Genomic DNA, 16,737 nt, shown 5'->3' with positions numbered 1-16,737 from the left:
TCAATAATCACTTGTATCCCACTTGCAATTGTACCTTCGTCTTCCCTTAAAGATCTGTCTTTATCAAGGATTCCCTTAAGGCTACATTTTAATCCGCGGATTTCAGAGAGACAAAGCTGAGACTTCCAAACAAATCTTTTTTTAGCAGGTGGCGACTCCTGAGCTCCTGGCACGTAGTTTTGAGGGGAAAAGGCGGACTTCTGCGAGACAAGATAATCTGATGAAGCGTGTCAAAATGTGAATATAGTGAGCTTTTTGACGGCGCTGTAATTTTGCGTGCGTTATCAAGTAATTTGTCAATTCAACAGAGTCTCAGACTGCAATGGAGTCACGTTACTGACTCGAATGAACAATACGTACGCCAGACTGGGACTCATTTCTCAGTGTCGAGCAACGCTGTAAACTATGAAATTGTTGATCGTAAGTTAAGAGAGTGAAATGATTTTCCGTTAGCTAGCCTGTGAATGTGTGTGTGTGTGTGTGTGTGTGTGTGTCTGGGACAACCATCCAGGTACAGGCACATTACGGTAAAACCTGAGTGAGTGTTGCGGGGTACAAGGACGGGTATAGTTCAGTTCCACAACTATCTACGATTCTATGGAAACACGCACATACATGCACATCTATGAAAGTTACAGTACACATAAGTTGATTTCCACCCATCTATAGAATGTAGATGGGTGGAACTATTTCCAACTATTTTTTTGTGAAGATCATTTGACTTTCAAGTTCTCTGAAGGAATACGTACATACTATAAATTGTATTCAAGTTGACACACTAGTGTGGTTTTCAGAGCACGTGTTCTGACCTACTAAAGACGTCCAGTCACCAAAAGAAACAAAATATCGGGACACGATTGTGAGAAAGAGGCCGTTAAATTAATCAGGTCCAGCGAACACATGTTATGTAATACCAACTGTGACGCACAGAGATGTAGAGTTACAGATGACTACCAAGGTGATTTGGTGCAAAACGACTGAGGATAAAATAATGACAACAATAGTAATAATAATGATGAGATGTCGATGATGATGTGACCGATCCACAAACACAACAGGATGTCATGACGTCTCAGCCAAAGAACAGAGATCAGGCCGCACATACACGGGGGGCTTTGTCATTTAGTCTTACACACACATTAAATCCAATCTGTCTGGACCAGGACCCTAATCCCCTCTCCATGGCCATGGAGACAAGCGGACAGTAATCCTCCATTTTTGTGTATTAATAGCCGGCGTCTCAGAGGGGGCCTCTCTGTATATCATGATGTATGTTTTATTAGTTGCTTTAATCTGCTTGTCAATCAGAGGACCAGGTCCATTTGAACCTGGGTTTTAATAAAAAACACAGTCGGTCCTGCCGGGGGGATAAGCTCCCCAAGGACAAGGGGAAGAGCATGCTGGGATTCAATGGACTCATCACAAATAATAAACAGCTTTACATCAACGTTATCTGTCACGGGGGCAATACAATTATTAGGTGGAATTCCACCCGAGGCTTCTGCCCGCTCCTAAGAACAGGGCCAGATAAAGCCTGACCCACATGTAAGCCTGCTGGCTTGTTACCATAATGCATTCTTCAATCAACTCTAATGTTATTTCTGAGTGTACTCCAGGTTTATTGTGTTTGTGTCTCTGTGTGTGTGTGTGTGTGTGTGTGTGTGTGTGTGTGTGTCTGTAATAATCCACATTGACCTGAGACGTTCTCCCCGTCCTCCGGATGAGTCGACTCTCAAGACGCTCAGGAGGGAACAGATTCGGTTAAAAAAAAAAGAAGAAAGAAGCCGTTCCAATGTCGGCGGACAGCAGCGGCGCGGTGAAGGTGAGATTCCTTTCGGATCTGGAATCACGTTGGGAGTCGTCTCCTCACCTCTCAGCCCGTCTAGACGCTGTGTCACTGACACACCCCGGCGGACATCTGTCCTGATTCAATAGATTTATCAGACAAGCCATTCGATTAGAAGGGCACTGCCTTAAATTAGCCGGCCGGTCGGGGGAGTGACGGAGGTATGCGGGACGAGGGGGCCGACATTGTCCCCTCCTGCCTACCAGGACCGGGATCACAATGACAACTGTAGATATTTCAACTGCTGATGCACTTAAACTCATCGATTGTTGTATGATTCTCACTTTACTCTAATACGGAGGCATGTGTCGTCGGTGTGCAGGCACAGTTTTTTATGGCAGGCGCCGATCGACGCCGACTTCCATTTGGTAAACAAACAAACGGCTTTTAAACATCTGGTTGGGAGAGAACGAGGAGAGGCACCCTAGGGAGCTGTGTCGTTTTCTTCTGCGTTCTGTTGATTAGGAGGAAGGATGGAGGGAAGGGCATAAAATGAAACCGACAGAGGGGGGAGAAGAAGAAAAAAAAATGCGGAGGAAGCTCATTCAGAGACAGTTCATACCCCGGTCAGATTTCAGGTGGAGGTCAGGAATGCACTCGCTAACCACCGCTTGACACACGGAGCCGCACAAACACACGCAGAGACAACATATAACGTGGCCTTTCAATGCATTGCAGCCGGGGCCATGTGACTCTCACGGGGTAATCTCATGGGAGCATCCCCCCACCCCTGATCTCCCTGATGGACTATAACAACAGGAAGTCGGCTTGGCCTGCAACATCACACAGCGCCACACCTACAGATAACTGCTCCCTCTCGCACGCACACACACACACACACACACACACACACACACACACACACACACACACACACACACACACACACACACACACACACACACACACACACACACACAAACACACGCTTACAAATTAACACATTCGCACCCGGGCAGAAAGACACCACTTCCTTGCTCCACTCCAAGCCTGCCTCCTTATTCGCGCGTCGAGTTTGACGTCGGCCATTTATCAGTTATCACAGTCAAGTCCCGAGTTTTAATCCCTTCTAAAACAGCGCTGTGGAGTCGCCGAAGAATCGATGGCACCGTGCCCGCTGCTGCTGGCGTTGGTGGCGAGCGAGACGCGCTGCAGCCTGGCACTGAAACAAGGACAACCCAAGGCTGGTGGGGGGGTTGGGAGGAGAGCCTTTCAGTGACTGAATAGCCCTTGTTTATCTAGGTCCCTCTGGGAAGTCAGGACACTGCAGTGAATAGCGGCCAGTTAGCAGTGATGGCATAATAAGACCGGAGGGGGGTTGGGGGGGTCATTGAAATTCAACGCAGACCACTGTCAAGACAAACCACCCTCGCCAGCTGTGGCAGCAGCTCAAAAGGAGCAACGAGTGATTCCTAGGCCCTAAGAGGTTTTGGTTTAACAACACAACCTTGAGTGACCAACAAGCTTGAACGTACCATTGCTTACTCACCAGAGACACTTGGCGAGAGGGGAAATATGTCGGGTTTGAGTCGAAAACTTTTCGGATGAATGACAAAGTCAAACAGGACCTTGCCTTTAGGCCAATGTGTCACACTGTGCTCAGGCACTCAATGCACTTCATGAGATAGACAGAAGTGCAACGGCAGCCGCTGGGCGGACACATGCAGTGTTGCTCGGCCCCATTTCCAATTTCCAGCTTTCCCTTTTCGTCCCTGGACTCTGGACCCTTCAAGAGCAAAATCTTTTTTTTAAATGTGTCTGAAAAGGAAACGCTGTATTTCTTTTGCTTTCTGCCCGGGTCCGTGGTCTCCGCAGCCCCTGATGAGGAGCCTTAAATAGGCTGCCACAGGTGCTGGGGGGCCAGGGCGCTCGAAGGAGGGGGGGAGGATTCGGCCTGGATGGGAGCAAGGCCGCAGGAAGCCTCTTGTTTTCACAGAGATAAAGGGCTTTCAGGTTGCATCCTGGGCCGTAATCTCACACACACTTCCTGGTTTTGTTCCCGGTGAGGCAAGAGAAAAATGACAAACTAACCTTCGACCCAGAGGCTGATCGATAGCTTCTGATGAGGCAGGATGTGCGGCTGCCATTGGTGGATTTGAAGAGCATAAAATGACAAAGAGACAGTGAGGGGTTTTATTTTGAACTGTGTTCATTAATAGTCCTTGATTTATGGGTTCATTTATTCCGAGTGCTGGTTCATTACCGATGATGATTATAAAAGTGTGCATATAATTTCTCTCCTGACCTCTTCATTTGCTTTTAGAGCACAATTAACATTGTTCCAAGCTCTTACATCCTAATTACAAAAAAGATAAGGCTCCCTTCTTTCAGATTCAAGTTCCCCCTTAACCAGTCACTTAGCGCCGGCCTTGAGTCTAAAAAGATCCATTTACCAGAAATTTGCATGAAAGGGGTTTATTGAAAAGTTGGCATTGAGGACAGCAAAGCCAACTTCAGAAGAAAAAGGAAAGGGAAAAGAGAAGAAGAAGAAGAAGCTCACATTCCTCCTCTTCAACACGCTCTCACATTTTCTCTTTCTATTCCGAACATGTCCTTCTCGAGAAGGCCAGCGTTTGACCGTGAGCCACACCCTGTTCTCCTGCCAGAGGAAACGTTCAATCTCCGCCTCCCTCGCTCACTCCGGCTGTAGTTCTGGCTCCCTCATACTTTTGTCAGGTGTTATTTATGAGCGCTGTATAGCTGAGTTGCTGCGTGCCTACAGCACCTGCTGGCGCTGGAGAATCAGAGCCAAAGCAGCTGCCGCGGAGGAGAGGAGCGAGAGAAAGACACGAGCGAAGGGGGAAGAATACGCGGGACTGGAGAAGGAGCCGCCGGAGCGAGACACTTTACGAGGAGGAGGCTCTCCGACGGCGGGGCCGACGAGCATGTGGCTTTTGTTGGTGTTGTCAGAGCACTGGCACGCAGCTCACACGTCACGCGGCTAATGGCGGGCGTTATGATGGGAACGGTGGGAGAAAACAAACAAACAAAGTGATGAGCAAGGCACTAATTAATAGTGTTGTTCACTTGCAAACATGATCAATTGAAGGCCATGCTTCATTGACTTGCAGGCGCCAGTGTCACGAGAGGGAGGGGGAGGGGGGGGACTGTCAGTATGAGTAAGAAGACAGATGTATGATCGGCCGGTTATGATCCGCGGGTATCCTCCACTGCGCATTACACACACACCCACACACATATCTACGGAACGTGCTCGGGGAGGCCCCTGGTGTGCTTTAACTGTAACCACCTGAAACATTGGCGGCGGCGGAGCGGTGCCAGGACAGGTGGGCTGAGGCAGGTCAAAAGTCCCTGGCTGGATTCCAGTTCCCAGAGTTATAAACCTGCACCATGTACTTTGCTCTTGATGTTCTGTGTGTTACAGGCGGTTTGGGGTAGAAAGTCTAAATCTGGAGCCAGGACATACAATCCCACCAGCAACTCGTAAAAGAAAAAAAAAAAAAAAAAAAGTAACACCAGTTATGTGTTGAGTAAGACACATACTGATGTGTGATGTAACAAGGGAGTAATGTGTTTGCCAATGTGCACGAACTCTTCATTCAGTGGAAGCAGGTATTTCTCAAACAGCCTGTTGAGTCTCTTGAAAAGAGGAACTCGATGAAGCCACATGACTTCAGACAAGACAGAAGTGTATAAAAACAAAACACTAACATAGTTAGGAAATACTGTACATTCCTTTACCGTAATTACCCTCAGGACAGAAGGAGGAAAAACGACAACAGCTTTTATCTCTCGTTTGGAATCTGTTCACTGCTCTGAAGAGACACAAATGAAGCTATTCGCATGTCTTTTTTTCCACGCATGTTTTTGTATTTTTCATTCTCGAAAGATATAAAAGCTGCTTTCTTACAAGAGTCAATGTGCGTAGGCTTGGCTGCCTCCGTGGGTTAAAAAAACCCTTCATGGGTTAAAGGGGCCAATGTGGATGCTCCCGCTCTTCTGCCCTCCCTCTGTTTTCAGGTCGGCCATTCTCCTCTCATTAATCCCGTGTGGATGTTTATCCATGTTGACATTCAGCATAGCGGCCGGCCTTCTTTCGGACTAACAAACAGAGTGACTAAGGTTTTTTTTTCTTTTTTCCCCCCTCTCTCGCAGGGAGCTGTCACTGGGATAAACTAGCTCGGCGAGCTCAACGCACACGGGCTCGTTGGACAGAGGGGCCACTCCATTTGTTAGTCACCGTGGCCCTCGGGACAAGTGGAATCAGTATGTGAATATGAATGCGTACCCCCTCAGGAGGGCCATTATCAGTTCTGTGTGCTACGGAGAGGAAAATCAATATGATCATCATAACGGTCTGGCAACAAGCCAGCCACTCGGCTGTGTTCAAATCACAATACATGGCAGCGGATTACTCCTCATCTGATGTCATCTAGTTTCATCCCTGTAGACAGAAACACTGTGGGACTCTAATAAGGTCAAGCACTAGCAAAAGGGACTAGACCTCCCAACATTTACTGCACGTCAAAAAAGAAGAAGAAACGGAAGATGACAAGCTGCCAGTCAGATGGTGTGAAGCGACGCTACAACAGAGGTTTGAGTTTTTTTTAAGGCCACAAACACACAAGTGCCCCTCACTGGGCCCGCCTTCTGCTTATTGTGTCAGTCCAGTCTTTTTCATTAACCGCTCCACTGAGGAGGGGAGGGAGACAGAGGGGCGGGATGGGAGAGAGGGAGGCAGTGGTGGTGATGATGGGGCAGTGAGGAGGGAGGGAGGGAGGGGTCTGGAGACAGACCCGAAGGGGAAGTCGCTGTGGGCCTGAAGAGGCAGCCACCAAATACATGATTAAAAACACACATCAACACACCGTACACAACATTTACCTCCACCAGGGCGGCAATTTAGAGGTAATTTCTCCCTCCAGTGTACACACACAAGAGCAGAGAGTATTATCTCTCACCCCCACGCCCGTGGGGAGAGGCCGAGAGGGACTGAGAGATGAAGAAGAAAAGAACAGAAGTTAAGCGAGTTCATAAGGTTGAAGTCTTCCTGCGAGCGCACCTGTCCGCCCATGACTCGGTGCTTTCGGAGACAGGAGAGGAGGCGTTTCTTCTCAGTTAGCACGACACACTCAACTGAGCTCTCCTCCCTTACGCCGCACTGCAACACATCACCTGCCCGGAACGTTTCACTGTATCAGTATCAGTGTTCAGGTTCAGGGCCGTCGTGCTGACACGACACACTCGGCAACAACAAGCACGACGGCGGCGGCAGCTCTGGTCACTACCAGACGAGAAGCAACGCAAGGCTGATATCCCGAGGAGGGGGGGGGTGGGGGTTGTTGCTGCAGAGCAACGGTCGTGTTTTTGTTCAGTTCACTGAGCTGACGCGCCGCTACAAGCTCCCACCGCCTCATCCTTGTGTTACCCCCCCCCAAACCCCTTTAATCCCACCCCGCAAACTCAGCTACTCCAGATATTTTTGTCCTTTCAGACAGTGTCGGCGATCTATGGACGGTTGCGTCATCGTCGGTTGGGGAGCCTCCAGGCACGCACTGCCCGTCACATTGTCCTGTCATGCAGATGGACCCCTCTTGGCCCGTACTGGGGGACTCAGGGAACCTCCTGCCTGCTGTGCCAAATTAAGCCCTCACCCTGACATTAAAAACCAGCACACTGGGTATAGCGCACATTGCCTCTTAAAAATACACAGGACAGAAATGCCACGGCGGACGCATCGGCCCGCGAACGTTACGGCGGGCGGGCGGGCGTGACGCAGACGCAGGCCACATTTCCGAAGACAAAAATGTCACACAGAGTGCCGCGACGACAACGACGACGCAGGCCCTCGAGAGCCCGAGGGCCTGCGTGAGAGAGGGATTTGATGAATTCTGCAAACGTTCCACGGATTCCTCCCTCGCAGGGACCTTTGGGAAAAGAATGGGTCATATGCAAATGGCATGCACAGTATGGAGGAGAAGTTTCCCACAAGCCGAGTGTGAAAAGGGCTCTCCCTCCCCATGCCGGGCCCGCTGAATGGGCCTTTTCTTCTGCCACTGAAAGTGTATGAGGTAGAGCAGGCAAACTGCAAAGGTAACTAGGCTCTTTCTCCTCAGGCTTTCTCACTAAGGCCTGAACACACAATGGTTCATTTAGGCATTCAGCCACACAAACCCCAATAAAGCACATCCAAGCGCAGTTAAGGGGGTTACTGAAACTGACTCTGGGTTTAAAACCCCTTCTTTACCTTTTTATAGGCTAATGCTCTCGGCCTCCGTGGGAGTAGCTAATCATTAAGCTGCCTTTACAGAGGTGGGAGTGTGGTTGTACATCACGTAATTTTAATGGTCAGGTGAGGACAGGCCGTTTCCCACCCTGACGGACATGTGGAGGGACGGAGCTTCGCCAAGAGCGGAACCTTTTTTCCCCCTCTCCACATGGGTAATAAAAATGGAAAGGTTGTAAACCATACCTGTGCGGGATCTAAAATTCTTTCTGATTTACTTTTGCTGATGTGCGTCCAAAGCATACCACACACCTTTTTCGTCTGCGAGATAGCTGCCATGTGTGTCATGCTTTTCATCCGCCAGCACCAGTCCCACAGTTGTCACCTGTTGTAAAATTCTTTAGTCACCTCAGCCATTTCGCACCCCCCCCCCCCCCCCCCCCCCCCCCCCTTTTCGACTCCACAGGGAACATGGAGCACACAGTTTTAGAGGTCAGAGAGGAATGAGAGAAGGAGGGAGCGGAGAAAAGGCAACACCCCCCCCCACCCCACAACCACCACCACCACCACTACCCCAGCTCCTCTCTTCCCCTTTTATTGAACAGACTTAAACACAAACACAATTGGACATGCTGGAAGCCTCACAATGGCACAAGGGGGGGAAAGTGAAGTCATACTCTCGGCACGCATGGGTGCCTAGGTCAGGGGGCAATCAACGGCACCCCTGGCTACTGTGTCTTAACCCCCCGAAATAAAAGGGCCGGCTCGGGAAGGAGGAGTGAGAGGGAAGAGGCGACAGAGACAGAGAGAGAGAGAGAGAAAGAGAAAGAGGGAGCAGAGGTGGGTGGGGGGATTTTCTTCTTACTTGGCACTTTCAAATGAAGCTGCTGAGGAAGTTTGTGAAAAGCTGTGAGATAAATGAAAAATTTCCTCCTCCGCTAAACTCTTCACACAACAGGGGAGGGCCTTTTAAATGTAAACAGATGTCTTTAAAGAACTCAAGTGGCATGTGGACCTGCCGAGCCAATCCCCACCTCCTCCTATATCCTCCAAAACACTGCTTGTTTCACCAAACAAACTCTATAGCTATAGCTAAACCATGATCTCTTTTTTTTATTATTATTATTATTATAAATTCTCCTACACTCATGCAGAATAAGTTTGTATTCTAAAGTTTCTGGACAGGGTGGGTGAGTCCAGGGCACTGAGTACAGTTTAAGTATAGTTTCACCAGGCCAATAAACATGCTCTGCAACATTACATGAGCTGATGCCAAGTGCCGAGCCCACAACCTCATTTTCCTTATTTGATGCATGATTCATTAAGGTGCAAGTGTGAATGTGGGAGAGAGAGAGAGAGAGAGAGAGAGAGAGACAGAGAAGGGGGAGGATGGAGGGAGGGAGAAAAAAGAGAAATTACCTCTTGTGATATTGTAAACAAACACAAATCCTTGCTACCTGTACGAGTGCCTAACTGTGACTCCGGCTCCGGAGCACGGGCACAAAGCTGTCCCAGCACAGCCCTTGTTTATTTTTGCAAAGAATGTTAATACCGGGCGCATTCCTCTATTCCCAAATTGCTGTGTTAAATTACCGTTGCGAGGGCTGCTACTCCTAAGGGGAGCCGACCGGGTGGAAGCGACAAAAGGAGGCCCTAGTATCCCACCGATTGCAAACACCTGTCATCCTGCGGCCTGTTAACACCTCTCTGTTTACAGCATGGGAATGGAGCTCACCTTGATCTCCGCTGCCCCTGCTAGCCCGGGACGGGACCCGGCAGAGCCCACTGGCCCTAACAAGCCGGGCACAACCTGAGGGGCTTTGCTTAATTACATCAAGTTTTTGGGGGGGTTTTCATGATATGCGAGTAGCCAATAGGCAACAGTGTACGCCAGCTCTTCACTCGAACTTTGGAAGAGAGAAGGTTATTTACAGATCACCCGGCTCGTCACATGTGAGGACCTTCACGGCGCCTTGAAGCAAACGGGGCCCAAAAACCCCCACATCCGTTTGTTTGCAGATGTTTCTTGAAATGTCAACGGGGCCTGAGTGGCTCCTGAGAAAAGTTTAATAAAACTTTGATAAGTTGATAAGAGTGGCAAGCAAGACCCCCCCGCCTTTCCCCCCACAAGGCAGAGGAATATCCACACCTTGACAGCAGGACCGTTAACTGAGGTGTGTCCACAGCCTACGCACATAGAGACGACGCACACTCGTGGAAAAGAGACGACAGTGGAAATCATCAACAGCACCCATCGAGAAGAAGAGCCACTCACAGAAAATTCCCACGACACCTAAACCACACTAGAGAACACATTTGGTCACATTCTGCCTCCCACGGAGGAACCACAGAAAAACGAACGAGGTCGCCCATCCCTTTTTTCTTCTTCTTTTTCTCTCTTCTCTCTTCCTCCTCTTTAAATGCTACAGGTTTTTTTTCTTCTTTTTTTTGGACAGAATAACACGGAATTCCCAGCATTAGCCCCAGTTCCTTAAAGCAACACTGGGAGGCGGAAACACATGAATGGATGCATGACTTGATGGACAGCACGTGTTGTCAGCGCAGGCTCTCCGTTGTCAATGCGATAATTATAAAAGAAAAAAGAATAAATAAATATGGCAGTCGTTAATGACTCGTGAAAGTTCTTTAAAAATTCCGCTAAAAAGCCCCCCCCCCAAAAAAGGAACATTTATTAACAGGAGAAATCTGGTGATAAAGTCTACGTGTGAATCATATTTGAACGCCACAATTAAAAGGTGGGTGAACCCCGGAATAACGAAACCGTGAGGCGCAGAAAACCGCAGCCATTTGTAATAAATAGTTTACAGGTTGCATTCAAAAAAAAAAAAAAAGTAATAACAGGAGCGATAAGGAGTGTTTGAAAGAATTCGCTCGCGTCCTCGGTCCGGGACGAGGACCAGGATTCCCAGCGCGCGCCTGTGTGGAGAGGATCCGCTGTCCTTATATGGGCCGCGCTCAGGGCCGCGCGCGCGAACAAGCGCGTGAGCGACGCACACACACACACACACACACAGAGAGAGAGAGACAGAGAGAGACAGACAGAGAGAGAGAGAGAGACAGAGAGACAGAGAGAGAGAGAGAGAGATGTCCCCCGTTCCCCCGGAACCCCCTCGGTCTTCACCCAGCACATCCATGTTTCTGACGAGCTCTGTGCTCCACACACACACACACACACACACACACACACACAACCCGAGGTCCCCGGCCGGACGCGAGCCGTGCGTAAAAGGCAGCGGCGACGCGGCGACGCGGCGACAGACGCCAACCCCGAGGAAAACGCACACAAAGTCACAAGTTGTCAAAGGAGGAGGACGAGGTTGAGAACACGCACACGACACCGCGTGATGTCTCCTCCTGTCCGCCTCGTCTTCAGGAACATGCACATGGAGTTGTTGTGAATGTAATTTCAAGCATACGACGTAATCACAAGGGGGAGAAAAGGCGTTTTTTGGTTGTTGTTGTTGTTTTGTTGTTGTTGTTGTTGTTGTCAGCCCCGCAGCAACAGTGTCCCGTCGCTATACCTGCTCCCACGACTGAGCAGGCAGAAAGAAACAAACCGGACCAGTAGTTTCCCACGATCACAACATACCAAAGACACAATGACATGGAATGGCTTTTCTTTTTCTTTTCCCCTCCTCCCTCCCTCATCTTAAATTGTTAAAAGATAAAAAAATAATAAATAAAAAAACCCAAGTCCGTCGACTGAGGTCCGCAATAACAGATCAGGTACAACGAGGCTGGCTCCTCCGCGGAACAGGTCCGAGCTCGGAACTCGACAGAGGAATGGAGCGAGATCCGCGGCGGACGACGGAGCGTTCGAAAAAGTGAGTCGACGAACGGCGTGAGAGCAGAGAGGAGCCGGAGCGGAGAGGAGCAGAGAGGAGCGGAGAGGAGCAGAGAGGAGCCGGAGCGGAGAGGAGCAGAGAGGAGCCGGAGCGGAGAGGAGCAGAGAGGAGCAGGAGCGGAGAGGAGCAGAGAGGAGCAGAGAGGAGCGACGCGCGGGGAGCCGGCGGCGAGGCGCGTGTAACGGTCCCCGGCGCGGCGGACCGCTAGGCGGGGGGAGCGGCGCGAGCCAGGTATAACGGCGCAGCGCTCACTTGCCACTTTACCGCGGCCAGCAACTCGACTCGCGGGCGCTGCCAAACTTTTCGGGGCGAAATCCACCGGCACCTGGTCCGTCGTCCCCCCCCCACACACAAACACACAGCTACAGACGAGCACCGCGTCGGGAAGTAGTTTTTTTTTTTTTTTTTTTTTTTCAACTCACCGTTGGTCCTCCGCGGGTTCGCCTGCTTTCTGCGCTTACACCTGGGGCCATCCGCCATGATCCTTTCGTTGTGTCTAAATGCTGCCGGAGAGTCACCTCCTCTCTCACCCCCTCTCCCCCCCACCCCTCCTTCCCTCCCTCCCCTTCACCTCCCCTTCTCCGCACCTGGTTTACGACACTCCGCTTTACGACATCACCTTCCCGCACCTCCCCGACCCGTGCTGCCAGTATCGTGCATCCCGGATCCTGGAAGTGAGAGGGATGACGAGCGCACCATGCAACACTGTACCTGCCCGGGCTGCCACTGACTGGAGCGACGCGTCCTGCATTAAATGCACGAGACACACAGCTGTTCTTATTATGTAAATATTGAAAATGAGTAGGTCTAGGTGATAAAGTGATCAGTGGTCATTGTTGAACAGCATCTTCAAAAATGACCAACCGTGCTGATTTCAGTTTATTTACCTGAACACAATGCAGCTTGGAAATGTAAAAAATAAAAATATGTTTTGTTTTTTTTAACAAATTGACAATTTAGCATATTTCCCTTTTGCAAACAAACATATAAGTGATTGGTTGAAAACGAATCAACATCATCGGCACATTATAATATGACGAGCACCATTAAATATAAAATTTTGCTTTCTCACTTTGACTTACCAACCTGTTGTTTACGTATGAATGTGTGTGTTTGTCCTTGTGTGTGTGTGTGTGTGTGTTTGTCCTTGTGTGTGTGAAACACAGTAGGACAGCAGGGCAGGAGACAGAGCGTGTGTGTGTGTGTTTGTGTGTGTCAGAGAGGAAGAGGTCATGAGACTGTCATCACTGATTCAATCCTCCACCTAAAGAAAGACCCTGCTGTTCTCCTGAGTCGAGCTCACTGCAGCGGTGATGAAGAGGACGCAGACATGCCAGCACAATCAGCAGGTTCAGACTGTGTCCAATCAGACCTCAACCTCAGTTACACGCACACACACACACACACACACACACACACTTACACTACTTATCTCACAGTGGGCTCTGTGTCAATAGGAAGGAAGAAAATCCCAGATCACATGTTTGAGGTGAATTCTTCTGGAAAGATGTAGTGACAAGAAAGATGAAGCAGCACAGAATAAAATAATGCTCGCGGTCCCATGACTTGCAATTATGGGTCAGAGGAGCAGCAGTTGCTACAAGGCTCTGTGGCTATTCTTGATGCAGATGACTCTAAGGTTTCTGGTGCCTGGACCTCTGGTATGCGAGGCCATTGTGGCAGCCAGACTGTGTAACCCAGTTTTCGCCTCAAGTTGGGTGTCCCGCGTTGTCGAGGAAGATTGTTTAACGGGGCCGTGACATTTTCTAATCACTGGAAGTGATTTAAGGCACAAGCAGAAGTCCCCATGTTGACTTCTGTCTTTCTAAGATATATTTGGATTACGCTTCCCCGGACTCCATTATTCAATCATGCGCGCAAGTGAATATCACAGGCCCCGTTTCTTTGATATAAATCTGCCTGTAAAGGCCATTTACAGACTTGAGGTAACAAACTCCTCATTGCTGGACAATCGTCTTATCATTCAGCTACATGTGACAGCTTGTATACATGGAATGGCAGATCTCCTGGGTGAATAATTCAGTAGCAGCAGTGCAGTCCAACTCTCGGGGCAGACTGCCCAGACATAGAGTAATAGCTTTAGCATAAACAACACCTCCAAACTTGCTCCAGGTGGCCTCTTCTACGAATAGGGGAGGGTGCCCAGGCTCTCTCTCTCTCTCTCTCTGTCTCTCTCTCTCTCTCTCTCTCTCTGCCTTCCCTGATGAAAAAGGCCCCAGAAACAGTCTGCATCAGCAGAGATCAATGATGAGACGCTCTGCTAACCGTGCGGTTGCAGCGGCGTTCCCCGCGCACCGAGTCTGGAAAAAATGGGATGCTTGTAATCCAATGGAAAGTCAGATCTTTCCCATTTTCCTTGGATCACGCCGCCCTTTAGCATGAAGTCATTTTTCTGCGTCTGTGGGGGGAAAAGAATAACAACTATACGACCACTTCTAATACAAAATAGCCCGAAGTCATCTCTGATGTGTTTCAGGGGAACTGGACAAAAAAGAGAAGGGTGATTTATTTTCTCTGGCAAAACAAGGTGTATTTTGTACGGGAGCGAATTCACACACTGGTAAATGTGAATAACACAGAGCGGCTCAAGTTGTTTGATGCATGCAGGCTTTCCGATGACTCCTCTATGATTTGGACTGAAAGCAGGATCAGAGGTCAACTACATGACATGAATCTAATTTGATAAAAAAAAAAATCCACCTCACACAACAACTAATATCTCGGCCAATAAAGACACACTTTTTTAGCATAAAGCCTCCCTGAAGACAACATACAGGTGCTGTTTACCTGAATAATGACATCAGCGATAAAACTGAGATATTGTCTTAACTAAAGTGGGCCATAAAATGAAAGGCTGACTCCTGCTGTTCCTATGGGGAGTTGAAACTGAGAATTGGTGGCGAGGGGGGGGGGGGGGGGGGGGGGGGGGGGGGGGTAGTGAGGGATAAGCAGCCATCCTGCACTACATTAAGGGATCATGCTGCTCCCTGAAAATGAGTATTGATCCTCTTAGGTCCAGGATCGTTTAGGAGATTAAAGGTTGAGCTTCACGGTGCTCCACGCAGGACCAGGGGATCAGCTCAGTGGGACGGCCGAACCCAAGCGGCCTATCCCTGAGTCGGGAAAGCGGGGCTGGCTGTGCAGTTGTGGCGGGGGGGGGGGGGGCAGCAGCAACCACCCACAGCCCCATTAGCTCTGTGCCATCTGGGCTGTCAGGCTAAAGAGAATCGGCTGAATGTCTATGGGTCAGAGGAGTGAAAAAAGGGGAGAAGGCTAGAGGGTGTAAAATAGAAACTGAATGGGGGAAACGCGAAACAAAAAGCTTGTGCAGGCAGGATGGATGGCTAGAAAACAGGCGAGCAGAAGGAACAGAGGAAACGAGAGCAGAAGAGGGGAACAGAAAGTGCAACAAAAGGCGGACGAAAGGAAAAGGTGCACGCCGCCCTGCTCCGGGGCAGAGAGGAGAGGCAGGAGGCGGTGGCAGTGATAGAGAGAGACACAGCAAAGACTAAACTGCTTAATCTCTCCCAAGAGACGGCAGCTAAATGTGAGGTCCACCTCCTCCTCCCCTTTCCACAGACCACCAACCCCCCACACAACACTATCACCACCGTTGCATACTGCTCAGCTGCAGTCAAGGCTGTTATGCAGCCAGCGAAAACACACACACACACACACGCAAACTATAAAAGTGCTCAGGTGGTGCCTGCAATGCAACTGATACAATGATACAAAGAGAAAAGATCAGTTTCAGCCTAGAAGGGAAACACCACACAAGCTGTGAGAACATGCAGGCTTTGAAGGGAAAACCACTTCTTTTTTGGGGGGATTTTTGAACTCCCCCTTTAACAATCCGCCGTTGTTGCAAACACATAGATTTTATTGGAAGCCTGAGAATTTTCTCATGCCTCTCTGTTGGGGTCAAGTTGGCTCCTTGGGGACAATCCTAAAACAAACATCAGCTGAAGTATTCAGCAGTCGTTGAATGCCCGCTGTCAGAGTCTGAAACCCAACAATGCAATGTTTTGAGGAGTAGATGTCAATCTCTCGGTTTTCCTCCACCAAGCCGCAGTATTCTCAGCTCACTTCCGTCTTCCCCTGCGGATTTTTTCCGTCTCGAGACAGGAAGTAGTTGACTGGTTCGTGGAGTGAGCCACTCCCCAAACATGTTAGTCAGGGGGAAAGGTGAACAGGACAGAACCAAAAACACCCGTCGGACATCGCAACACAGTTCACATATGCTCCCCTTTATTAAAGGGGCACTCCACAGACTTTTAACGTCAAATTCAGTTCGCTCATGAGTTAAATGTTTGCACTTCTACTGCGCCAGTAAATTTAATCTCATGATATGATCTAATAAGGACATGGATATGGTCACATTTTTCTGAAATGAATAATTTAACTTTAGAGAATTGAGTTCATTTTTTCTAAATCTAAATGCTTTATCCACATGCAAGTACAGAACTATTGACCAGCAGGCCTTAAAATCTCCACTTCATAATATAGGCTTTTTGTCACATGGTAATGGTTTTACTCTGAACACCATTATGGCGTGTCCAGTACAAGCTAACCCAAATGACATCATCAGGGTTATTTTTTTGTCAGACTTAGAAATCACCAGTATACCAGTAAACGCATCTTAATGGTTCCCTTTTAGGTAAAACTGGCGGGAACTGAGAAATAAGAATTACGCTTATCTTATTCTCTTACTTTCATCTCTTGATGGGTAAAAAATCAGTGTGACATCACAACTCTCAGGGAGGATTTCGGGGGTGAGGATACTCAGAGTTACACAAACAAACACAGACTCCCCCACT

General features: G+C 49.0%; 1 protein-coding gene across 3 annotated transcripts in view; it reads right to left on the bottom strand.

The window, feature by feature from the left end:
• zeb1b (zinc finger E-box binding homeobox 1b) overlaps positions 1–16,737 on the bottom strand; it is a 117,370-nt gene that overhangs the window by 35,894 nt on the left and 64,739 nt on the right. The window contains exons 1-2 of one of the 3 annotated variants that reach the window (XM_035618680.2): positions 12,322–12,413; positions 3,878–3,926 (exon numbers count right to left, since the gene is read on the bottom strand). The exons of 1 other annotated variant lie outside the window; for it this stretch is intronic. In XM_035618680.2, the coding sequence (XP_035474573.2) occupies positions 3,878–3,926; positions 12,322–12,372 (100 nt within the window). In that variant the 5' untranslated portion in view covers positions 12,373–12,413. Of the gene's footprint in view, positions 1–3,877; positions 3,927–12,321; positions 12,436–16,737 lie in introns of those variants that run through there. One more of the 3 variants, XM_047329723.1, reaches the window with a different exon arrangement.

Source organism: Scophthalmus maximus, chromosome 21, assembly GCF_022379125.1.
Source record: "Scophthalmus maximus strain ysfricsl-2021 chromosome 21, ASM2237912v1, whole genome shotgun sequence".
NCBI classification, from domain to species: Eukaryota; Metazoa; Chordata; class Actinopteri; order Pleuronectiformes; family Scophthalmidae; genus Scophthalmus; species Scophthalmus maximus.
This window is presented reverse-complemented; position numbering and strand designations above follow the sequence as displayed.